Genomic DNA, 23,486 nt, shown 5'->3' with positions numbered 1-23,486 from the left:
CACGTGAAAGGACAAATGAGTATTCAATCGCATTTAATAATAATTTAGGGACTGCGCGTTTGGCAATTAAATAAAACAACTGCTTGACTGTAAGGAATATGTGGAAGATATATGGAAGATATGATTTATTAAAAACTTACACGATATATATATAAAATCCTTAAAACTAGTTACCCAATTACAATCGTTACTTAAAAAATATTAACAAGTTCAGAAAATACACACCAATACTAGAGCTTACATTTTAACCAATAGTAAAACGTTTCATTCACTAAGAATTGAGAATAATATTATGTGTTCTATCACGCTCTAAAACTAATGCTATCGCAGTTTGTGTAAACTCGCGTCGAAGCTCGATCATACGATGTCAATGAGCATTCCGCACCTACGGCTGTTGCTCATTGATTAAAATTGCATGAATAGCGATCGACGCCCGAGTCCCGACGCTTCATTCGAGGACGCTCGGCCTTGCTGTGCGGTTGTGTAACGCAGAGCATATGACTGATCACGTGAGTATATCTGCGATCGTCGAGAGAAAGTACGATGCTTGAAACTTCACTGAGATGACTAAACTGGTGATCTGTATGATTCTATGAATTGATGTACAGCATTATGAAATGGTTCTTATCAGAGCTAATATTACGTTATACAAAATAAAATGTTCTTATCAGAGCTAATACTACGTTATATAAAATAAAATGTTCTTGTCAGAACGAATCTTTCGGCATACGCTTATTACAGTTATTATGCACGATTACTATTTCTACGATCTATAATGCTACGTTACAAGTTAGATATTAGACATTTGTGTTAATTGATATTATTGGTTGTAGGTACAGCTACAATAATATTAAGATTGTTTGTGTGTATATTGTATCGTCTGTGTCCATGCTGTAACTGGACGACTCAAATGACAAGCGTAACAGTGCAGTTGCAAAACTATAATTATTATTATAGCAGTGTAGTAATTATTATGCTACACTACCCAGATTACGGATGGTCGAATGAGACAATATAAACTATAATAAAATGACAACAGCATAATAATTGCCACCGGTAATCATATAACGTTAGCGGTTAACCGGTCGTTACTCATAAATTGCCCTCGTAAAAATTTAGATGGGCAATGTAGTCTAAACGTAAAACTTCATTAAAGAATGAATTGGCTCAAAGCTGTACCAATTAAAGCAGTTTAAAGCTGCATTAAAATTATATTCAAATTGTGGTGACAAGTGAATTGGTAACGAATTCTTATCAACCAGCGTAGTCCTCAGTAGGTCTACCAATCTATAGAAAAATATCTCCTTCATTTTGACATTGACGACTGACTGACATTTCGGAGCGCAATGTTTCGCTGTTTACGTGATTGTACTTGCGACGTCCTTCTGTTTGTCGTTCATAGTTTGTTTTTCACGTAATCTGGTGTTTTGTAAAATGCCTTCCGGCGCCGTTGGTGTCAAATTGCTAGTGTATTCGTGACCTTCCAGCCCGTATTGTGTTAGATGTGATTTGAGTAACAATCTTGCGATGGGTGCTAAGGCGAGTACCGCAAACGGAGGGCAGAGTCCGCGAACAAGGACATTCTCAACCAGCTCCGGCTCCGATGTAGTTTCGGGTGGTGCGGGTTTTAGTTTGTTACGCGCGATACCAGGTATACAAGTATCTAACGACAGGCAGCGAGCTCGTTCGCTTTCATCAGTGCCGGATTTACACACCTCACACGAAGCGATTGCAATACCCCCGAACTCACAGAGCTACGAAGCTTCGGCTGCTGCTAGTCCGGACACGGATTCCAGTTCTAACGAGGAAGTTGGGCCAACGGCTGGTACTTCGCTGGCCCTGGGCCGTGTATATGCAGCACACTCTTTACCCTCGCATATTTGGTCTCTTAATGGTAAGTAGAAAATATAAACATTTATGTGTCTGTAAGTAGATTCATACAGGTAGGATATTATATTATTAGTACTGTGTTGATGTAATGTTTGCATTTAATTTACAGCTCATAATATAATGATAATGATGTAAATAACTAAATGCAGCCTTATCTTTATATACATTTTATTTGAATATAAATGTGAAATAAAATTAATTATCATTATTATCAGTTATTTTATACTGTACTTTTCATTCCAATTGGATTATTGTTCAAAATGGGTGAATTCTGTACATAATATTGTCTTGGACAGTTATTAAGTTTGTTTTTATTTTCTCATGAGAACAAATGACAAAGAGTCAAGAATTGCTGCAAAAAACTATCCCAGTATTCTTTTACCATTTATATAATACATTTATATAATCAAGTTTTGCTTTATGCTATCTTATTCCCAGGTTGTATGCATTTGGATAATAAAATGTACAGCAGACTGCCCTTTTCATATTTTGATAAAACATTTGAAGTTATCCTCAAAACAACTAAATGTATATTAAATGTAGCCTACTAGAGTTACTAAATCTGTTTGTCTCAGTAATTCTTATAAATCTAATTGCCTAAAGCCCCATAAAACTAGTATATAGAATTGTTTTTATACATCAAATACTTACAAATAAGAATTGGGCTCAATGGCAGGTTGAATGTACTCAAGGACAATTTAGTGTGATTTGTATAAGTTGAGACTCATATGTTCAATACACACTTAATGAACCCGAGATTTGTGAACAGTTGGTGTTTGCGGTTTATTTATTAAACATTTCTATCACCTGGAAAATACTTCAATATAATAATATTATAAACTCAAGGTTGCTCAACAGACACTTGCACAATTCTCCCAAAACTTGGGACCTGTTACATTTAAATGAGATGTCTTTGCATATTACCTTATGCCTAAGTGATCATTTACCAACTGGTGACTTGTAAATTTTCATATCATAAGCCCTAAAACTAAACATTTTTGCTTGCAATTTATAAATAAATTCAATGCATACGGGATTGATCTAGATATTAAGTGTGTTTAAAACATGCCCCTAGAGTTTGCTAATAGCAAGTTCTTCAGTATGCATTTTGAATTGAGAGGCAGCTAGAAATTAAGTGATATGATTCACATAATAGTTCACGATAATATGATTGCTTTTTGCTTAAATGCTTCAAACATATCTGTTGGCTAGGAATTAGATCGGCTCCTAGCCAGTACCGACTTACGTAGTAGCTACGGACCCTCCAGGTCATGTCAAGAAATTAAAATTTAGCACAGCAACTTTATACCTGCACTTTTTGTTTTTTATGATGTGAATTTGGATGTCATAGTTCGATTCTTACAGTTACTGGTGAGGCTGACAACACTCTCTGCTATTGTGAGATAGCTTCAGCATTATTGACCTATTATCATCAGATGCCCAAGAGAAGTCTGTCTGTACTATTCTAAAAAAGAATTTAATTGTATAACACAATTTATGTAATGTTTGCAATATGATTACTAAGGCTGATTTAGCCATTAAGCAATTGAAACCTATCTATGTAGGCAATCATGGACGGGGAGATAAGACATTATTGTTCCAGTTTAGCTTATTGAAGAAGTGTGAATTTAATTGTTGAGGTTGACACTCTGTAACTTTAATTGGAATGATTCTGCCTTTTATATAATTTTGAAGAATGATATTGGCTCAATTATGACTAAAATTATGATGAATAAACTTTTTTCAATTATCATTTTTCTGAATATCTTGGCATTGGAGATGTTACATTCATTGTGTGTCTTCAACTGCATTTATAACGAGAAGTGCTTGAATTAGCTGACCTTAGCTGCTATTTTACCTGATCTATGTTGCCAATCACACCACATGGCACAATTGTAAATATCATCCTTACAATTTGTATTGGGGGCATTCCTCTAGTACATGTTTTTCCACATATTACCCAAGTATTATGGAATGAACATCCTTGCTCAGTTTCACCACAGTTTCAGGATGACATGACGCAGGTTCTAACTGTGAGCTCAATTCCTGTGATTTGGTGCCACTGGCAGACTATTATTAATTGTCTTTACTACAAGATCCTCCAACATTCATTGTTATGCAGACGACAGCACTGGTGATGCGGCTTTTGCGCGTTTACCACTAAAAAAACCCCATTTGCCGTATCACCGCTCTTTGACAACACTTCCCTTAAAGCCTCGCCTAGTATCGGAATACTGGGTCTCGAAATCTCGAGCGATTGCCGATTCCGTGGCCATCTGTAGGGCAAAGCCAAATTGGCTTCGAAGAAGTTGGGCGTCATCAATAGAGCACGGCAATACTTCAAGCCGGCCCACATTCTAGTGGTCTGCAATGCGCAGGTCCGGCCACACATGGAGTATTGCTGTCATCTCTGGTCTGGCGCACCCTAGTATCAGCTCGACTCATTTGACCGCGTACAACGTAAAGCAGCTCTGTGAACGGCTGGATCACTTGGCGTTGCGTAGAGATGTCGCTTCATTGTGTGTCTTCTACCGCATTTATCAGTGTTCCGAAGAGCTGTTTAACCTGATTCCTGCCGCCGAATTCCACCTTCCCACGACACGCCACAAGTTAGGATATCATCCCCAACATCTGGATGTGTGGCGGTCCTCCACAGTGCGGTTTTCAAGGAGCTTTCTTCTACGTACTACAAAGCTGTGGAATGAGCTTCCTTGTGCGGTGTTTCCGCGACGGTACGACATGGATACCTTCAAAAAAAGCGCATACTCCTTCCTTAAAGGCCGGCAACGCTCCTGTGATTCCTCTGGTGTTGCGGGGGATTGTGGACGGCGGTGATCACTTAACACCAGGTGACCCGTACGCTCGTTTGTCCTCCTATTCCATAAAAAATAAATAAAGATCATACCACCTTTTTTGGTACATGTAAACCAATCTTTAAAATGTTACTGTACATGTTTGACATATATAAAAAAAATCATAGAATGGTGAGACTTTCTTAGTGGTTGGTAACCCCCAATAAATAAACACCAGTGATGCACTACTGTTTAATCAATATCACTTAAGTCTTTTAGGTTAAAGAAATCATAATTTTGAATTTTAAAAGTTATACTTCTGCAATATATGTAAAGTGGTTGGACAAAAATACTTAAATGTCATATTAATTGTTCATAGAGTATACCTCTAAATACTTAAAACCAGATCTGGTCATGGTATTGAATCAAATAAGCATGTTTAAAGATTACCTGTACAATATACCTTATATCTGAACAATATATTATCAATGTAATTAGTTTAGCTTATCATAAATATTCTAGTCTTTGCTGTTATATAAGTTATAGTCATGACTCATGAACCTACGTTATAAAAACTGAGTTCCATAAAGTAGGCAGTCTACTAGGATAAGTAATTATCTACATTGTGGTATTATGATTTAAGATTTATTTTTTGTAAAAAAAACTTGTATGTTATATCAAGTTCTCGGTTGAAAAGATCGCGGAATCGAGTAAAATGAACATTCTTGAATTTTAACGGAGAGACTCAATATTGCGCGTAAATCTCAGAAAAACCACTTTCGTCGTATCGCCGGTCTTCGACACCAATGCCCTTAATGCCTAGTATCGGATTGATCGAATTTCGCAAACCCAAATTGACTTCGAAGAAACTGGGTCTCATGTATTGACGTTGGTCTATCACCACTCTACTAGCAGTCTTGTCTGGTCATCGGTTAAATCATGCGGCATCCACCGACTGCATAGCTTCCGAACTCTCAGGTGTCCATGCAAAATCTTTTGCACTTGGCTGACAAAAGTAGTTCAATTAGTACGGCTTTGCTGACATGTCATTTTTTTCAGCTTCAATCGGTTGTTGTATGCTATCAATATTTATTTTGGTAACAGTAGGTATTCGCCGGGAGTCGTTCACAAAATACGTCACAGAGATGATCACGTCCACGTCTGAATTAACTGAACCAGGAATACACAGAGCTACGTCCCTAATTGAAGTCTCTTGCAACTTTATTGTGACTTAAGTCACAGCTCAAACATGAAAAAATATTGGCGCGAATAATTTCTCGGATAAAATTTACTGCTTCACACTACAAAATGATCACAATGACACTAATTAAAATGTAGCCTACTCTAAGAGTGTTTTACCGTAATTGTTTTTTAAATAGTTAATGGTCAGTCCAGAAACATCCAGCATGTGGGCCTTACTATACGTATTACTAAACTGTGAAATGAGGTTTGCGCGTGCACCTTGCATGGTACTTGGGTGCATTCAAAACACCGCGTACATTATCCTAAAAAAACTGGCAACGCTCCAGTGACTCGTGTTGAAGGAGAAATAAGGCGGCGGTGATCACTTTACATCAGTACACACGCTCGTCTCTTGTCTTCCTCTTTCATAAGAAATAAACAGATACGCAGATACATAAACTTTATGTTAATATTATGACATCATACTTTTTCATCAGGTATTAAAACAAATTAAATGGGAGACTCCATATGGCAATCGTTAATGAAAATTAGATAAAAGCATTAAACCATAAAATTTTATATTCCACCCGGATAATGCAAATACTGGCTAACAAGACTCTAGAATTTAGAAATTTTCGCCTAAAACTCCAACCCTACAAGGGATTCAGCTACTGGCCGAGCAGAAAACTTGTAGCTTTTGACGAAAAGGTTCGAGTAATATTATATACTTTATCAATTGTGACTTCAAGGTTTAAGGGAAAGAAACTATCGTGTGCAAATCTAAATAATGAGTTTTTGATACATTTTGCATTAATGTGAACATAAAATTATATTCTAACGACATGAAATTATATAAAATTAAAATATCTTTGGTTGTCACTCCCGTCTCACTTTTAATCTATGTTTTTAACCATAAATCTCTCTTTCTCTCTACTTAAAGAGCGCAGTACTCCATTTACTTAATGGTAATTGGCAGAAGTATTCGTTCTTTTCATTTATCCCTAGGCTTTGGTTGACCCAGTTTAATGCTCTGAAGTGACTTAACTCATGGTTACGTAAGCGGTTTTGGCATTAAAACAATAACTATTTGTCTTGGCTAGCTTTTGTCTCACCAATATTTTATATTCTTAAGTAATTTACTATCTCGTTCACGGAGACATGTTTTTATTATTAAGAGATAATACAGCTATACTTACAGCTGTAAGCCACGCTTCGCTCGGAGAAGAACAATTTGTCTATGCTCACACGCTAACCAGAGAGGTGAAATCATTTTGTGTCCTCGCTTACATCAGGGGGAGTGTTCCAAAGAGCTGATTGACCTCTGCAGGTCTTCGCAACACACACCGTTTACTAAATTATCTGAATGTGTAGTTTCTTCCACAGTACGCATTTCAAGGATTTTTTTCCACGTCAAACTGTGTAACGATCTTGTGCGGTTTTACCAGGTCAATCGGTATACGTAATTCAAAAATACCATGGAAAATGCAGGCAACGCTTTTATAATACCTCTGATTTTGTAAGTCTTTGGGTGGTGGATGTTCACTTACCATCAAAGAGCTGTGCGCTCGTTTGCACTCCTATTTAATAATAGAGAACAGAGAATTTTTAATAAGAGACAAAAAAGAATAGGTAAGATACTCTTATACCTAGCTTAAGATAGCTAACGCGCGTTTTACTCATAAAGTGCCGCCTCCAACTACGCCTGCGTGGATAGCTTTGATGAGGCAAACTGATTATAAATGACTGATTTTGTTCCAAAGTTAATATTTATTTTTCTTAAATAAAATGATGTAGCCTCAGATACATATAACATGAGCTATCTGCCAGTGGACGTTGGCGGGCAAAGATACAGACAATAATTAGAATAATATAAGTACAGTGAAAACGGTGAATTCGAATAATGCTGCGGATGAATCATCATACGTAATTTCACTCGTCTCCCAGAGGGTGAGCAAAGATTGCAGACCTCTATTTGCAGAGCCCCTGAAATTGCTATGTCCTTGTAATCTTCGACGGCATACACAGTCTTTTTAAGAGGCACTTCTGCTTCAGGTCAAGAATTGGCTAGTAATTATATAGTGCATCATCAAACTGATCCCGCTTAGTACACCTAACACTGGTTTTCTATATTCAATCCCACGTAAACAAATTCATGCTTTTGGAATTTCAATTAGGGATCTATGAAATGTTTTAGTGAGCGCTTTTTCCACAGGCAATTCAACCTGACTTCGCTTTCATGAATTTTAATACGAAAACAAAATCACCAAAACGTGGCGGGGTGCGGGGGAGGTCGGCTAGTTTTCAATGGATCATTTGAAGACTTGTCAAAGTTAGCAATGTCAGTGACAACCACGTGACAACTCATTAGTTATGTGTCATGCGCGACGTCTTTAGGTTGAATTGTTTGTGGCTTTTTCAAAACACCTATGAAATGACCTTTTGCTACTTTTAATTCAAAATTAAAGTTGAAATCGGGGTCTCATCTTTCCCAACCTGCGATACGATTTTTGATCGACATAATAATATATTCAGACCGCTGAGCCACCAATATACGAGGAAGGGTTATTATTGGGTTCTAAAGAAGGTAAGTGCCCCGCACATTAGCTGTTTCACATTCTTCAGTTGAATAAATGCTCTCGGGCTCTTTGGGTCCTATGTAAACAACTTGTTTGCATCGGATTGCCATTTATTTCGCAAGGTCATTCACATGTCGGTTTATTTTGTGTTTACTGCAGGTACATGACGAATGTCTTAACCTGTGTGCTCATCTCCAGGTAATCTTGGATCATCAAAAGCAATGAATCATACAATGACTTCGTTTGTTTTAGCAATAATATATATAAAGTACGTCTTACGTAAGTCTTACTTATATCTAATGCTTTGTTATGCTGACGATAGTACCTACCGCAGTCATCGCATTCAAGGGCCGCTTTTCTGTGGGCTCCACTCCTGTTTGTGCGTAAACAACTAAAAACCTAGCCGTCTCACAACCCAGCGGTCTATAAGTTGTATTTCCGGTCACAAATGGAATGTCTCTATTAATAGTGTTCTAATAAAAGTATCAGCATGAAGCACCAGGTTTTATCACTTACCATCAGGCAAATGTAACCTTATTTTTCTCCTAATACCACTAAAATATAATGCAGGATAATGTAGCTTGATCTTTTAAGATAGCTCTAACCTACTTCTAAAAGGAGACTGTTCTAATTTTATCGCGTCTTTATCTATGTATTGTATGTTGAAGGACCTCTAAGATTCTGAATATATGGAAACTGTAAATTTCCAAAGCAAAAAAACATGCTGATTACTTTTATTTTTTTTAAAAGAATCCATCTTACTAGGGCAATTGGCGTTGGATGTTGCCGTTCTTTGGGTTTGTTAGATAAAAAATTAAATAAGAAAACACCGACATCAAACATTATATTATATTTTAATGTAAGGTTACACCAACTGAAAATAATAGTTAATATTAATATTATTATTTTCTATTTTTATTAGGGAATACTAGAGTAAGGACGGGTCATTTAATAGTTCGTGATCACAGTCCAGACAGTTTAGCACTCCTGAGGAAGCACAGGAGCATGGCCGGTCTTTTAAGTACGTGTACGCGTTTTTAAGCCTCTATAATTTTTTTTTCCATCTTCTGTCAACACCTCTTACCCACGTGTATTTTTTATTTTATTTATTTATTTATTCAACACCAACAAGACAAACACTAACAAAAGTATAATAACATTATTACAATGAATAATAAATTCTAAGTGTTGACTTAATTATAGGTGTTACACACATTTCAAAAACGTAGACACAAACATATTTAATTAAAATAAATGCAAACATTATCGGAATATTACAAATTGAATTAAACGTAAATGAATAAGAGATCAATAATATTATATAATAATTAAAACATGCATCATTTCATTACATTTCATTTCATTATGTTCGACCATTCGATTTAAATTCTTTCAACATCAAGTTGAACCACTTTACTGCCTCTTGTTGGTCAACAATAGTCGTTCGATAGTAGGTACAACGGATTTATAGCGACTGAACTGCAAGATTACAAATGAGGCAAGATCTGTCGGGAGTTTTCGAATTTCGTTTGAAGATATGAGACTAACATTGACATTTTCAGGTTAAACTTGTGCTACAAGCGCGGATTCTTTCCTCAAAGGCACTTTTAACTCTTAGACCTCTAATTCCGTACCATGGTCACTGGCAATATATAGCGTATATTATATTATGTCTTCCTAAAATCACTATGAACATATTTTCATGATTCCAATCGTTAGTAAACATCGATGTAATCGTGTTAAACAAATGAAAGTATGCGAGAAATTTCTATATATATAACGTAGTAGGTATTTATGTTCTTAGAAAACACAATTAGAGCACGTTCTCCAGTAATAACCTGGTAAGCTCTAAATAGGATTACATTGACGCCCTTTGGCGAGCGGTTCGCAGTTTCAGTAGACCGTCCGCGTCCCGTGCGTCACAAGTCATATCGCTGCGTCTAGTTCTCCCGTAATAAATCCAGATCCACTGGCTTTCCGGGTTGCTGCTTGCTCAGGAGTGTTGGTACACGCTGTTCGAGTGTTCGCTCAGTCGCACGCGCTCCGCCGCCGGGATAACACGTGACAACATGTATCGCCGTCGCTACCGCACCACGCTCGGACTGGGACTCGGCTCCTCGTTCACCTCCAGCTTCTCCACCACTCTTTCGTTCAGCTCTCGCAGCACGACGGACTCGGTGAGGTCCGACGCGCGCGCCACGGCCGCTAAGCTCAAATCGAAGTATGAAAGTGCCGGCACCGCGCAAGGTTTGTTTGTACTTCTCTAAGTTTTTTTTTAAATTTCATGCTAATCTATCGTCAGATGCTACAAGTTATGTTTTTGAAACCTAAACGCAAAAGTTGTAATTATTTTGGTGTGTATTTCGATCGTAAGCTGGGAAGCGGTGAGGATGTAGACATGGTTATTTCTTATGTATGACAGTGCTCGGTTTTTTTTTTAATTTTTATGATCTTACTATCTAGGACTTTGTACCAATAGGATAAATAAACTAACATGCTATTGTTTTACTTTATTGATTTTTTATTTTAATGTATTTCTTTATAGAACCCTTTGATATTAATAATTTAGCGTTTATTCGTAGCTTGTAAATTTTCTTATTCAATATCTCATTACCTATGTACCCTTCTCTTTGTTAATCTGTCAAAGGGTAGATTACGATGACTTTGAAGTTTATTTTCCACAACCACGTAAGATACATTTTAAACACTGGGCTTACGACTTTCTTTACTCGAGTAATTGTATTTAAATAAGATACTTTTAAGAGGATTAAGACGAGTGTAATAATAACTGTATTTACATTAGGTTTTTAGGGCTCCTGTCAAACGTAGTCCCCGAAAACGTGCTCTGCAAAGGTCACGAAACGTCGGATTAAATATAATAATAATAAAATTGTAACTTTTACGCAAAAACCTAATATCAAAAAACAATTACACGCGTTTTAATCCTTTTAAAAGTATTTTATTTAAATGTGTAACACTTGCGTTAATCATCGAAAAAAAAATAGTTATGAATATTCGAAATGTTTTTGAAAGTTGTGTATTGCACGGACGAGAAAAAAAATTAGGACTCCGTGTCACCTTACATAACAGTGAGTCACCAAAACAAGCCTGTAAACGTGTAAATACATAGCCCCACGCATACATTTACACTAATACAAGCCGATCGGCCGCCATTATAAGATCTTTTATTGTCTGTAACAGTTTGCGTCGCAATAAAATATTTTAAAAATGCCGTCATGCGTTGTGAAAAGTGTAAAAACAATCATTTAAAAGTATTTGTGGATATATGATTATTTAAGGGAGAAAAAATTGTGTAACTGGTAAACCCCGTAACCGCACACACACTAGCAAAAAGGTGCTTCACTTGCTAATATCACGGCGCGGAGTCCTTCTTTTTTTACTAGTCCGTGGTGTATTGTTTGGAACGTTTCAGTTCGTAATTGTGTACTTACTCTTACAATGTTACTTAAAACTTGACTGAGCTCTCATCTGCCGTGTCCTTGGTCACGCATGCAGTATTCTTATGAAGGTCTTGCTCATAGACCATGTACGACGAAGGACACGTTACAACTGGCTTTATTTATTCAAATTAGTTCCCATGTGTCATGTGAACTAATTTGAATGGATATGAAGCAGTCTTTCCTTGTGCCGTGTGCAGTCTTTCCTTGTGCGCCTAAAGAAGTATAACTTCAAAAAAGTACGCACATCTTCCTTAAAGGCCGGCAACGCTGATGTGATTCCTCTGGTGTTGCAAGGGTTTGTGGGCGGCGGTGATTACTCAACAACAGGTGACCCTACGCTCGTTTGTCCTCCTCTTCCATAAAGAAAGTCTTATAACAGGCGATGCATACAACTCGCTACTAAGGGTAAAACATGGCGAAGATACCTCGCAGTCGCGGTCGCTGCCTCGTCGATACCTCGATGTCATCTCGCGATTTCTACATGGATGTCGGTGCGAACAAGTAGGTTCGGTCGCACCTGGATGGTAGTTAGTAATAAGTGAATTAGCGGCTTATCTACCTATTGATCCACAAGCTAAAGCAACCTTAATTAGTCATAATCATGGCACCCGGAAGACGTAGTGTTGGTAGGCCCCCCCACAAGATGGACCGACGATCTGGTCAAGATCGCCGGATTACGTTGGATGAGGGCAGCGCAGGACCGATCGTCGTGGAAATCTTTGGGGGAGGTCTTTGTCTAGCAGTGGACGTCTTCCGGCTGATGATGACCCCGAAGATACAGTTTTAACTAGTTTCGGGGTCAGAGGTCTTTTAATATCACTGCAAAACCAAATTTTCAATGTTCAATGTATTGTTACAATTAGCGATAAAAAGATGTAAATAATTGGTATTATGTAATAAATATTGTACATTTAGTAATTTAAGTTATTTGCAGTGAGTGTAAAAGAAAATGAAATAAAAAGTATTATTATTATTATTATTATTATATTATTCCTTGGCTAAAATGTATCTGATGTGGTGGTTTTTGTGCTGCTTATCCCAAAGCGCAGGAATATTAAAAATTAAATCTATTTGCGCCTCCTTTTCCATTATTTAATTAAATTAAATAATTAAGCAGGCACAATAGGGCAAGAAGGATATATACAGTGCGATGTATTCGGGGCCCGAAGTAAGCGACGGGAGCATCAGTTCTTTCTAGAGAAGGTGAACCGATTTCACCAATCACAAGCCATATCACATCGATGCTTACAGTCGACCGCGGTTTAAAAACAAATTATTTTGTTTTCATTTAGGCATCTAGGTAAACATCGAAGTGCCCGCAATGTATCGCAGTGACGTATGCCTCGACATGTTCTTGCTTGTATGTTTGCCACTGACCTGTATAAATACCACTGAACAGGCTGTTCCATACGTTTGACAGCAATTTTTTGTGCCTATTTCAAGCGCTACTCGTGAGCGTCCAGAGAACTAGTTTTGACGTGAAATACAAATGGCTGCAAAAGAAGCGTATAATACAATGAAGTATTATGGCATTTGAAATCAGTTTCGGTTGTTTTCCGTGTTATTTATACTTCAAGAATGAACGTATTAAAGTACACAATGTTTTTGTTAATAGTTTTCCTATCGATATTTGTTTAGCTGAGGCTGTCATTTCTGGTTTTAGTACCACAGACTCTCGCTACATTGCCAACAGCGCCAAAATGGCGAACATCAAACAGGCACTTAAGCACTTTGACAGCCGCCAGTCCAATGGTATATACCTAGTAGAGGTCAGTGATGTTTGCATACATTTTTTTCAAATGGAGGTGACATCGAGGTAGCGAGCTAAACCATGACCGCGAGATATCGCAGTAAGGCATCTTTGGCATGTTTTTACCCTAATACTACAATCAACATCATCATCATTTCAGCCAGAAGACGTTCACTGCTAGACAAAGGCCTTCCCCAAAGATCTCCATTACTAATAATGCTATAAGACCTTTATTTATTTACAATATGTGCAGGTACTAATTTGCATTTTTTCTCTTGACTTATTCGTGTACACTGTACGGCATTAGAATTCGACGTTTGAGTATTTTTTTTGCATTACTTTACATATTATATTGTAATTAAGATAATGTGTAACACGATCAAGCTGTAAATGTTCTTTTAAAAGAGTGGCAACAAGATCCTTGCTACTTGTTTTTATTTAAGCCCAACCTTTTCAGTGGTGGTAAACCTAAAAATAATAAAAAATTTACATTAATTTTATGCATTTTAAGCGCCACTGGCGCAATAGGTTGAACCGTTGAATTCTTCAATTGTGTGTCTTCTACCGCATTTATCACGGGGAGCTATCAAGAGCTTTTTCACCTGATTCCTGTCGCCGAATTCCACCTTCGCACGACACGCCACAAGTTAGGATATCATCCCCATCATCTGGATGTGGGGCGGTCTTCCAGAGTGCGGTTTTCAAAGAGCTTTCTTCTACGTACTACAAAGCTGTGGAATGAACTTCCTTGTACGGTGTTTCCGGGACGATACGACATGGGTACCTTCAAAAAAGCGCGTATACCTTCCTTAAAGGCCTGCAACGCTCTTGTGATTCCTCTGGTGTTGCAAGAGAGTATGAGCCGCTGTGAACACATACCATCATCTGACCCGTATGCTCGTTTGTCTTTACCTCTTCCATAAAAAATCAGTACTGTCATTTCCTTGACCTAGATGAATAAAGTGATTTTGATTTGATTTCATTTAGTTCTATCTAAGTATCTATAAATATAATGTGGCCAATAAATAAAAGTACATAATTGATTCAATGATTTAAAAAGTACAAGTTACTGGTCTTTAAAAAATTGGCTCTTGCTTACGCGTTATAGATTATTATTTAAATGTTAATGTGAAAAACTTCTTAAACTGTTCTCCTCCAGATACATATTCATGTATGGTGTTTGTCTCTTTTTATTTAAGGTTTATGACTTTTTGATCTAATTCAATATTTTGTAAAATGGTAAAGCTGTTTCAACAGCGAATTATGTTGGTTTTAAAAAGTTGCACAGAATTTATTGCCACTTATCATTTAAGATCAAAATTTCCAAAGTGGCGGTAAATAGTAAAATGTATTTTGATTTGATTTGGTTAATACTGCGGTCGTAAAAGGAAACTTATTCAATATTTACTTTACAAAAAAGTCGATATATCCAGCAATGGTCTTGTTGAGCCAAATTCAGCCCAAAATACCTTAGTGTGAGACAACTTCACTTCAAGACACCGTCTGCAATTATAAGGGTCAAAATCGGTTGGCCATGGGCGAATAGTTCGCTCCCTCATAAAAATATCTTTAACTTTGTAATTGTCAGTGAGTAAAGTTGTTCGTGATAATTATTTATTTCCCAAACGGCTAGACGAATTTTGATGGATTTTATTGTAGTTGTACTCATGGCAAACCGAAAACCCGCATCATAAATTAAGGTTGGACTTGGTTTAGAAAGGTTAAGGGATATAAAATATTCAAAAAGTTGAATAAAAAATTACAAATTTTTGAATCGCAACAACAGTTTCACCCTTAAGACCTTAAGGGTCAGTGAATGGCCAAAAATTGGATAAGATTATTAAAATATTACAATACCTGAAACCAAATTACTAATCAATACAATTTATTTACGTTATTTGTTGTAGTGAAATTTGTACTAAAATATACTTACAAGAATTGTTCGTTGACTATTTAATCGCCGGTCACTCACTCGGAAACAATAATAATTTAATATTTTACATACATGTGAAAAAGGATATCGTTTGAATGTGTTAGAGCAGATAGAAATAATAACACACAAAAATAACATGTTTACATTGTTGTATGAACAAACAAATTTGGTCCCTTCACCATTGTTACGTATCTCTTCCGGGGGTAATACGTCACAAAAGCCGACCAATCACAGCGCGTCATTTCATGAGACGAGGGTATAAAAGAGCGGTTTCTTGCTCATTTAATTCAGTCTCGTGCCAGTTTGGCGAGTCAATATCTCCTGAGGATGCCTCGTCTACAGGCGAAACACGTGTTGAATTGTTTGAAGACAAATATTTTGTATATATATACATTTGGATATTTAATCGTTTCTTATATTTACTCCCTTAGACATACATACTTACATGAATTTCCTCTATTAAAAGAGAATTCACTCTAAAGCTGAAACCATTACTAACTTTTAGCTATAATTGCGTTGGAGTAATAATATAAAAGTATTTTAACAAGCATAGAACTCCAACATTTCAACCCTGCGAGCACTTCGCGTCGATTGCTTTCGGCTATGTACACTGTACGCTGACTGCAACGGTATCCATTACTGGTAGGTAATAGGGCTGCCTACGGCACTTAATTTTTTAAATTTTTTCCATCATTGCCTCGATCTGGTTGAGTTTTTTAACAGTGGGAGGCTCCTTTGCACAGGAAGCCGGCTAGATTATGGGTATAACATTGGCAATTTCTACAATTTCTGCCGTGAAGCAGTAATGTGTAAGAATTACTGTGTTTCGGTCTGAAGAGCGCCGTAGCTTGTGAAATTACTGGGCAAATGAGACTTAACATCCTGCTCGTCTCGTCCCCTATTTTCATTACAAAAATAGAGTTGCATAGAGAAATCGCATTATTGTTTGATCTACCATGGGAGATGTTCCGAATTATGTTTATGATTAATTTGATCAATTATCGCACTTTGTACATCTTAAGTTCCAACCTCGCCATCTAGGTTCATGAATTTCTCTGACAGTACAGTTTTAGAGAAACTTTGTTCGTTTTAAAGTTGTGTTACCAGGACTCTATGTGGTTCTTCAAAAAAACATGCATAACTTTCTTAAATCTTGTAAACGTCTATTTCCTCCATTGTTGCATGAATTTAATATAATGTAATCTCATTTATAACCTTAGTTCGCCCGCTAATATCTGCCTAACCTGCGTTTCAATAATATACAGTATTACTACGTTTTATTTAAGTTGTATGCTGAGATGGTTTGGACATCGAGAGAATGAATGAAGAACGATTGACGAAGAAAGTGTATAAGGCCAGTGTGAATGAAAATGTTGGAAGGGGTAGACCTAGGCGGATGTTTCAAGATCAAAGACGTCCCTGCGTCTTGAAAAAAGGCCAGGTCAAGAGTATCCTAAACCGAAGAGCATGTATGAAAGGAATAATGAAAGTGGACGAAGCGAAACAAGTATGTAAGGTTCGTAGCAAGTGGAAAGAAGTGGTCTCTGCCTACCCCTACGGGAAAGAGGCGTGAATTTATGTATTTTTTTTTATGGAATAGGAGGACAAACGAGCGTACGGGTCACCTGGTATTAAGTGATCACCGCCGCCCACACTCTCTTGCAATACCAGAGGAATCACAGGAGCGTTGCCGGCCTTTAAGGAAGGTGTACGTATTGTATGTATGTATTTAAGTTGCCAGCCCTAGCTTTAGTATACTATGGTAACTAATAGGTTTATATGCGATGAGTGCGCGAGTCTCTTTGAGCTGCGTCTGACGGAGTCCGAATGATACTCTCTTTTGTTCTCTAGTTATATTTTGCATCAATTCATCATGTACAAGTAACAGCGGTCTCTTCAAACAACAGTCCGAATAAATTATAATTTATAATTGGTGTTTCATAGTATTGTGTATTTTATGAGGTTGATGAGTGTTAAACTAGTTAGCGGCCAACAACCCGATTTTTCACAAATACGGTTTTTTTTTTCAAATTGCTGTTTATTTTTAATCAAACTAATGTACGAGACGAGCAGGACGTTGAGCTGATGGTAATTGATACGTCCTGCAGTTCCGCTCAGGACTCTTGAAAAATCCAAAAATTCTGAGCGGCACTACAATTGCGCTCGTCACCTTGAGACATAATCTTAAGTCTCATTTGCCCAGTAATTTCAATTAGCTACGGCGCCCTTCAGACGAAACACAATAATGCTTACACATTACTGGTTCACGGCAGAAATATGCGCCGTTGTGGTACCCATAATCTAGCCAGCTTCTCCTACAAAGGAGCCTCGCACTGCTAGCTAATGCATTCTTCTGCAGGTAGAGGACGAGAGAGAGCACGTCTCTTCATCAGTTACTGTCAACTTGGTAAAGTGACCAACGAGTTTCAACGGTCCACACTTTTGGTTGTAATATTGGCAACTATAGTCCAGCAACATATGAACATGTAGCGCGTAGAAATTTACATATATCTGAGTAATAATGTCTGCAATAGCCGATATATTATGCGTGTACTGGACAGCACATAACAAGCAAATTATTGGACTTTCATAGCAAACATCGTGCTGTGTAAAAACAAATGCGCTCAGAGCTAACCGAATAAAAATTTAAATGGCTTGGCAATATTGCAATTCTCTCGATATTCGAGCAATTTTACTGGCGGTCCGTAGAAATAATCACACATGTCATCTCAATCATATTATGTGAATCATAAATCATGTGATAAACTCTATTGAAAAATAATGGTAATGCTATCGGCAAACGAATTGCAGTAAAAAGTTATAACAAGTTGGGGTATGGTGATTTGGTGCGTCTGCTAGGTTTCAGACATATTCAGGGTCAAATCTATATATATAAAAATGAATTGCTGTTCGTTAGTCTCGCTAAAACTGGAGAATGGCTGGACCGATTTGGCTAATTTTGGTCTTGAATTATTTGTGGAAGTCCAGGGAAGGTTTAAAAGGTGAATAAATATGAAGGTGTTCGGAATTAAATAAAAACAACAATTTTGTTTTTCCTTTGATGTGTCCCCGATATTTGTTTTGTATGGACTTATTTTCTATGAGAGAATTTATTGACGCACGGTTTGACAGTTCTGCTGGGAAACAATTTCATTACAACAACAGGGAGTATATTTTACGAAATAATTCTTGATGTTATGATATATTATTGACAAATTCATAAAAAACATTATTTTATTTATTATAGGTATACAGAACAACGTCTGTTGGGTCAACTAGTATTTTATAATTTTTAAGGGATCTCCTTTATTTCTGGGATGAAATATACAAATTTAATTAGTATAAAAATATAATCGATGTGGATTGGCACCTACACACCTCGGGCTACGCCCCAGCGCTGTTACCAACAAAGCGAATCGTCAGAGGGACGCATGCTCCGTAAATCTTGGTGTGTTTGTTTAACTCTCGGGTGTTGGACGTTGGCGCCATCTACAGGATCAACTTTACAGTTGATAACCTGATACCTGATAGAATTTTTGGGTTTTTCTAAAATCCTGAGCGGCACTGCATTGTAATGGGGAAGGGCGTATCAATTACCATCAGCTGACCGTCCGGCTGGTCTCGTCCCTTATTTTTATAAAAAAAATAAGATTTTTAACATACAAGTAAGTCATGATTAAAATAATTTGTTAAATGATGAAACTGTCAACATTGATTTGAATGATGGCAAATACTTTTTTGCGACTTCTTCTCTTTGAAGCTCAAACCTTTTATGAAGTAGTAGTAATCTATACATATAAATAAAATTGGAGTGTCTGCTTTTAATATTGAAATAACCGTTTTTTACTACATGTATATGAATATATATACGGTACATAAACCAAAATAACATTTTTTACAATTTTTGTCTGTCTGTCTGTGTGTTTGTTCCGGCTAATCTTTGAAATGGCTCCACCGATTTTGACGGAACTGTTATTGGATGTAATAAGGGGTAAATTAAGTTACGTTTATTTCAAAAAAATCTTTTATTTTAGGAAAATAAAGTAATATTGCATGTCCAACAAACGGTCTATCTCTAATCTGTTTTGAAAAGAGCAACCTTAGAGTTTTTGCTCATTCTTCTCTGAGTAAATGTGCCTTCCGAATGAGCTGTTTGATCAAAATGAGATATTTCAAGTGTAATATTATTTACTTATGAAATAAGAATATATTTGATTTGAGTGCCACGCCGCGCCGTGCACTGCCGAGACTGGAAGTCTATTACGAAAATCGAAATACGTAGTTTTGGTCCGAAACGAAAGAACGACAAACTTCGAATTAAATCCTATTACCAAAAGTACTTGGGATCCGAATAGTGCGGATGGATTTAGTTTCGGAACCATACACATAACCATAAAAATTTAAGTAGATACAATCATAATAATGTCAAACAACGAAAACGTAAATATCAAGTGAATTTGGGAAAAAGGTAAACGAACGACAATATGTCTAATAGCGAACTTCGTATCGATCTTCGCATCCGAAACACATTTGTAATAGGAAAATGTACGATCCGTCAACCGAAACTTCGTATTTAGATTTTCGTAATAGGGCTCCTGGTCGCTGTACGCGTCGTAAATCTTTTTGTATGTGCCAACCCTAGCGCTCCGCCAAGACAAAGGTATAAATTTCAAGGAGACGACTGAGTTACGCTACTGTTCTATTACTAGTATTGTGGTTGTACTTAAGTAATTCATTTCGTATTTCACGTGTATAAGTTATTAGTTCTCAGGTGCGCGTATTTTTTTTGCCTTGCTTGCGCCTTACTCCTTGCCCATTACAATGCAGTGCCGCTCAGGATTCTTCAAAAACCCAAAAATTCTGAGCGGCACTACAATTTCGCTCGTCACCTTGAGACATAAGATGTTAAGTCTCATTTGCCCAGTAATTTCACTAGCTACGGCGCCCTTCAGACCGAAATACAGCAATGTTTACACATTAATGCTTCACGGCAGAAATGGGCGCCGTTGTGGTACCCATAACCTAGCCGGCATCCTGTGCAAAGGAGCTTCCCACTGGTAAGCTAACACACTTTCACAAATCAGAATTGCTCACGCTCTATCAGGCCGTTAGGTTGTCGATGCGCCAGTATATTCTATGGTTATTCGAAATAATTTTAAAATTAGAACTAGCAACGAGTATATAAACATGATGTTCGAGTCAGATCTCGAAACGTTTGATGTCATCTAATAGACGACCGTATGTATAATTAGGTTCGGTACTCGAGCTGTCTGTCCGTATCAATATTATTTACGAGCGTGGAAACTTCAATGTTCCGGTCTCGTTGCGTCAACGGTGTCGGCTGTATCTGTCGGATGTTGAGCCAATATATATATATTTTTTTTTTTAAAAATCGTACGTTTTGTAATTTGTTGCCCCGCTTTTTCAAATCTATATCTATCTTAATATATATATTTCTTGTGTGCGTGTGTACGTGTGTTTAAGACGTATGTACAGGACAACGTCTGTCGGGTCCACTAGTATATATATAAAAATGAATTGCTGTTCGTTAGTTTCGCTAAAACTAGAGAACGGCTGGACAGATTTGGCTAATTTTGGTCTTGAATTTTTTGTGGAAGTCCAGAGAATGTTTAAAAGGTGAATAAATAGGAAAATGCTGCTAAATTAAATAAAAACAACAAAATTGTTTTTCCTTTGATGTGTCCATACATCATTTCTATGAGAGAATTTATTGACGCACGGTTTGACAGTTCTGCTGTGAAACATTTTCATTACGACAGTAGGGTGCATATTTTACGAAGTCATTTTTGATGTTATGATATATCATTGACAAATTCATATAAAAACATTATTTTATTTATTATATACAGAACAACGTCTGTCGTGTCAGCTAGTTAAATTATAATTTTTAAATGATTTTCCTGGTTATATTAGCAGTATTATCTGTCAGTCAAATATTCGATGCGAAATTTATCCTAGGTGGTTTATGGTTATTTTTCGAATTCCAACGTTCCTTCATTAATTTATTTCCTTTTATAATTCGTGCTGTTTGTTTGTATTCAAACTGGAAAGTATACATATAATAGTTGGAGCCACAGCTGGAGTGTTGAACAAACATACCAAAATTTATTGATCAATGCAGTTATTGGACAGTTAGCGGTAACACTCGTTGGGTGAAAAACGATATCTACAAGATGGAGGCGTAATCTCTCCAAAAGTTTCGCACTTTCAAATCCCCCATCGTCCGTAAATTTTAGTGCAATTGTTTTTGTGTGACACGAATTAATAATAAAATAATTGGGAAATTAACAAAAAATCGTACACATTGAATTTTTGTAGCCAATGCCATTGCGGCTGGAACGAATCATTACCTAACAAACGACCTGTAGGAATGAATAGTTTTGTGTTACGGTTAAAGGGCTTGTATTGAGTAAATTACGAAATGGAAGCTTGAAAAAAATATATTCTGAAACGAATTTGCGTCGTTTAGAAATTGCTATAATAAATTTCAAGAGGCCAGTTTTGGATAATCGTGTTCAGAATCGGACGGCATTGAACTTATATAAATAGGTGGGGTTGAGTGCACCGAGGGAAAGGTTAACCACCCGGGATTTGATTCCAATCCAAATCGGACGGGCGGAAAGATTAATATGCGGATTCGTGGCCGAAATGAAAGCTTTTATCCACAGCAAATCTCGATGCCATCGTTTGTCAGTTTGCGGGATAAATGCTGCTGAATTTCTATCAGTGCTCGTTGTATAGCCGTTCTCAGCAATTGTTAATAAGAGTAGCTCGTTCTAAACCGGGATCGAATCCGGAACCCATCGCTTGACAGGCCAATGCGATTTCCAATACGATAAATAGGTTTTTTTTTATGAAAATAAGGGATGAGACGAGCAGGACATTAAGCTGATGGTAATTGATACGCCATGCCCATTATTGCAGTGCCGCTCAGGATTTTTGAAAAACCCAAAAATTCTGAGCGGCACTACAGTTGCGCTCGTCACCTTGGGACATAAGATGTTAAGTCTCATTTGCCCAGTAATTTCACTAGCTACGACGCCCTTCAGACCGTAACACAGTAATAGTAATGTTTACATATTACTGCCTAACGGCAGAAATAGGCGCCGTTGTGGTACCCATTAATCTAGCCGGCATCGTGTGCAAGTGAGCCTCCCACTGGTGATTGCTATTTATAAGTTTAATACAGATCGGCGGGGGGTATATAATTATATAATTAGCGTATAAACATTTGTAACTAAATCACATCTAAAATAACTGCACGAGCATCTGTTGCTCCTAAATGCTAATAGTAACTCGGCACAGTGACTTGGCCTACATTAGTCTTAAATAGCGCGGTCGCACCGCATCGGAGGGGGCTCCGGGGGCGTGCCCCCCCCGCCACGATTTGGTAATTGGCACCTGTCGAAGTGACGAGTATATTGGCTTAGCGGATAAGTTGACAATTCCTAGTTCGTCTGTAGCTGCATGAATGTTTACGGTGCATAAAGGCGCTAGTATTTAGATTTCCGTTTCTGATTGTTAATTGAAAAATGTTTCAAAATTTTCTTTTGGGTGATTTTTCATTCCTTCTCTGGTGTTGCGAAACAGATTGACTGGGGGTTATCACTTACAATTATTATTTTTGGAATCAATTACGCGCTTCAGTTTTCGCGAACCGTATGGGTTAGACTGACGGCCGTTCCCAATATACAATCTACAGATAGAGATAAATTACTTCCTTCCTCAGATAAGCTGGTAACTCATGTCTTGACACCTGGTGTTGTGGATGTCCATGGACGGTTGCCGCTTCGCCATTTGCCCCGTTTTACAAAAATAAAGTTTTTTAATTGTATGTTTTTTATACTGTTTTAGGGACTACGCGCACTTATTCAGCTCTTT

At 37.3% G+C, this 23,486-nt stretch overlaps 1 protein-coding gene across 1 annotated transcript in view; it reads left to right on the top strand.

Moving 5' to 3' along the window:
• Positions 1 to 1,343: 1,343 nt before the first annotated feature.
• LOC126965513 (E3 ubiquitin-protein ligase znrf2) overlaps positions 1,344 to 23,486 on the top strand; it is a 153,706-nt gene continuing 131,563 nt past the window's right edge. Inside the window, exon 1 of the mRNA XM_050809166.1 lies at positions 1,344 to 1,894. Within this exon, the coding sequence (XP_050665123.1) occupies positions 1,528 to 1,894 (367 nt within the window). The 5' untranslated portion in view covers positions 1,344 to 1,527. The remainder of the gene's footprint in view (positions 1,895 to 23,486) is intronic.

This window comes from Leptidea sinapis, chromosome 1 (assembly GCF_905404315.1).
Source record: "Leptidea sinapis chromosome 1, ilLepSina1.1, whole genome shotgun sequence".
Taxonomy (NCBI): Eukaryota; Metazoa; Arthropoda; class Insecta; order Lepidoptera; family Pieridae; genus Leptidea; species Leptidea sinapis.
This window is presented reverse-complemented; position numbering and strand designations above follow the sequence as displayed.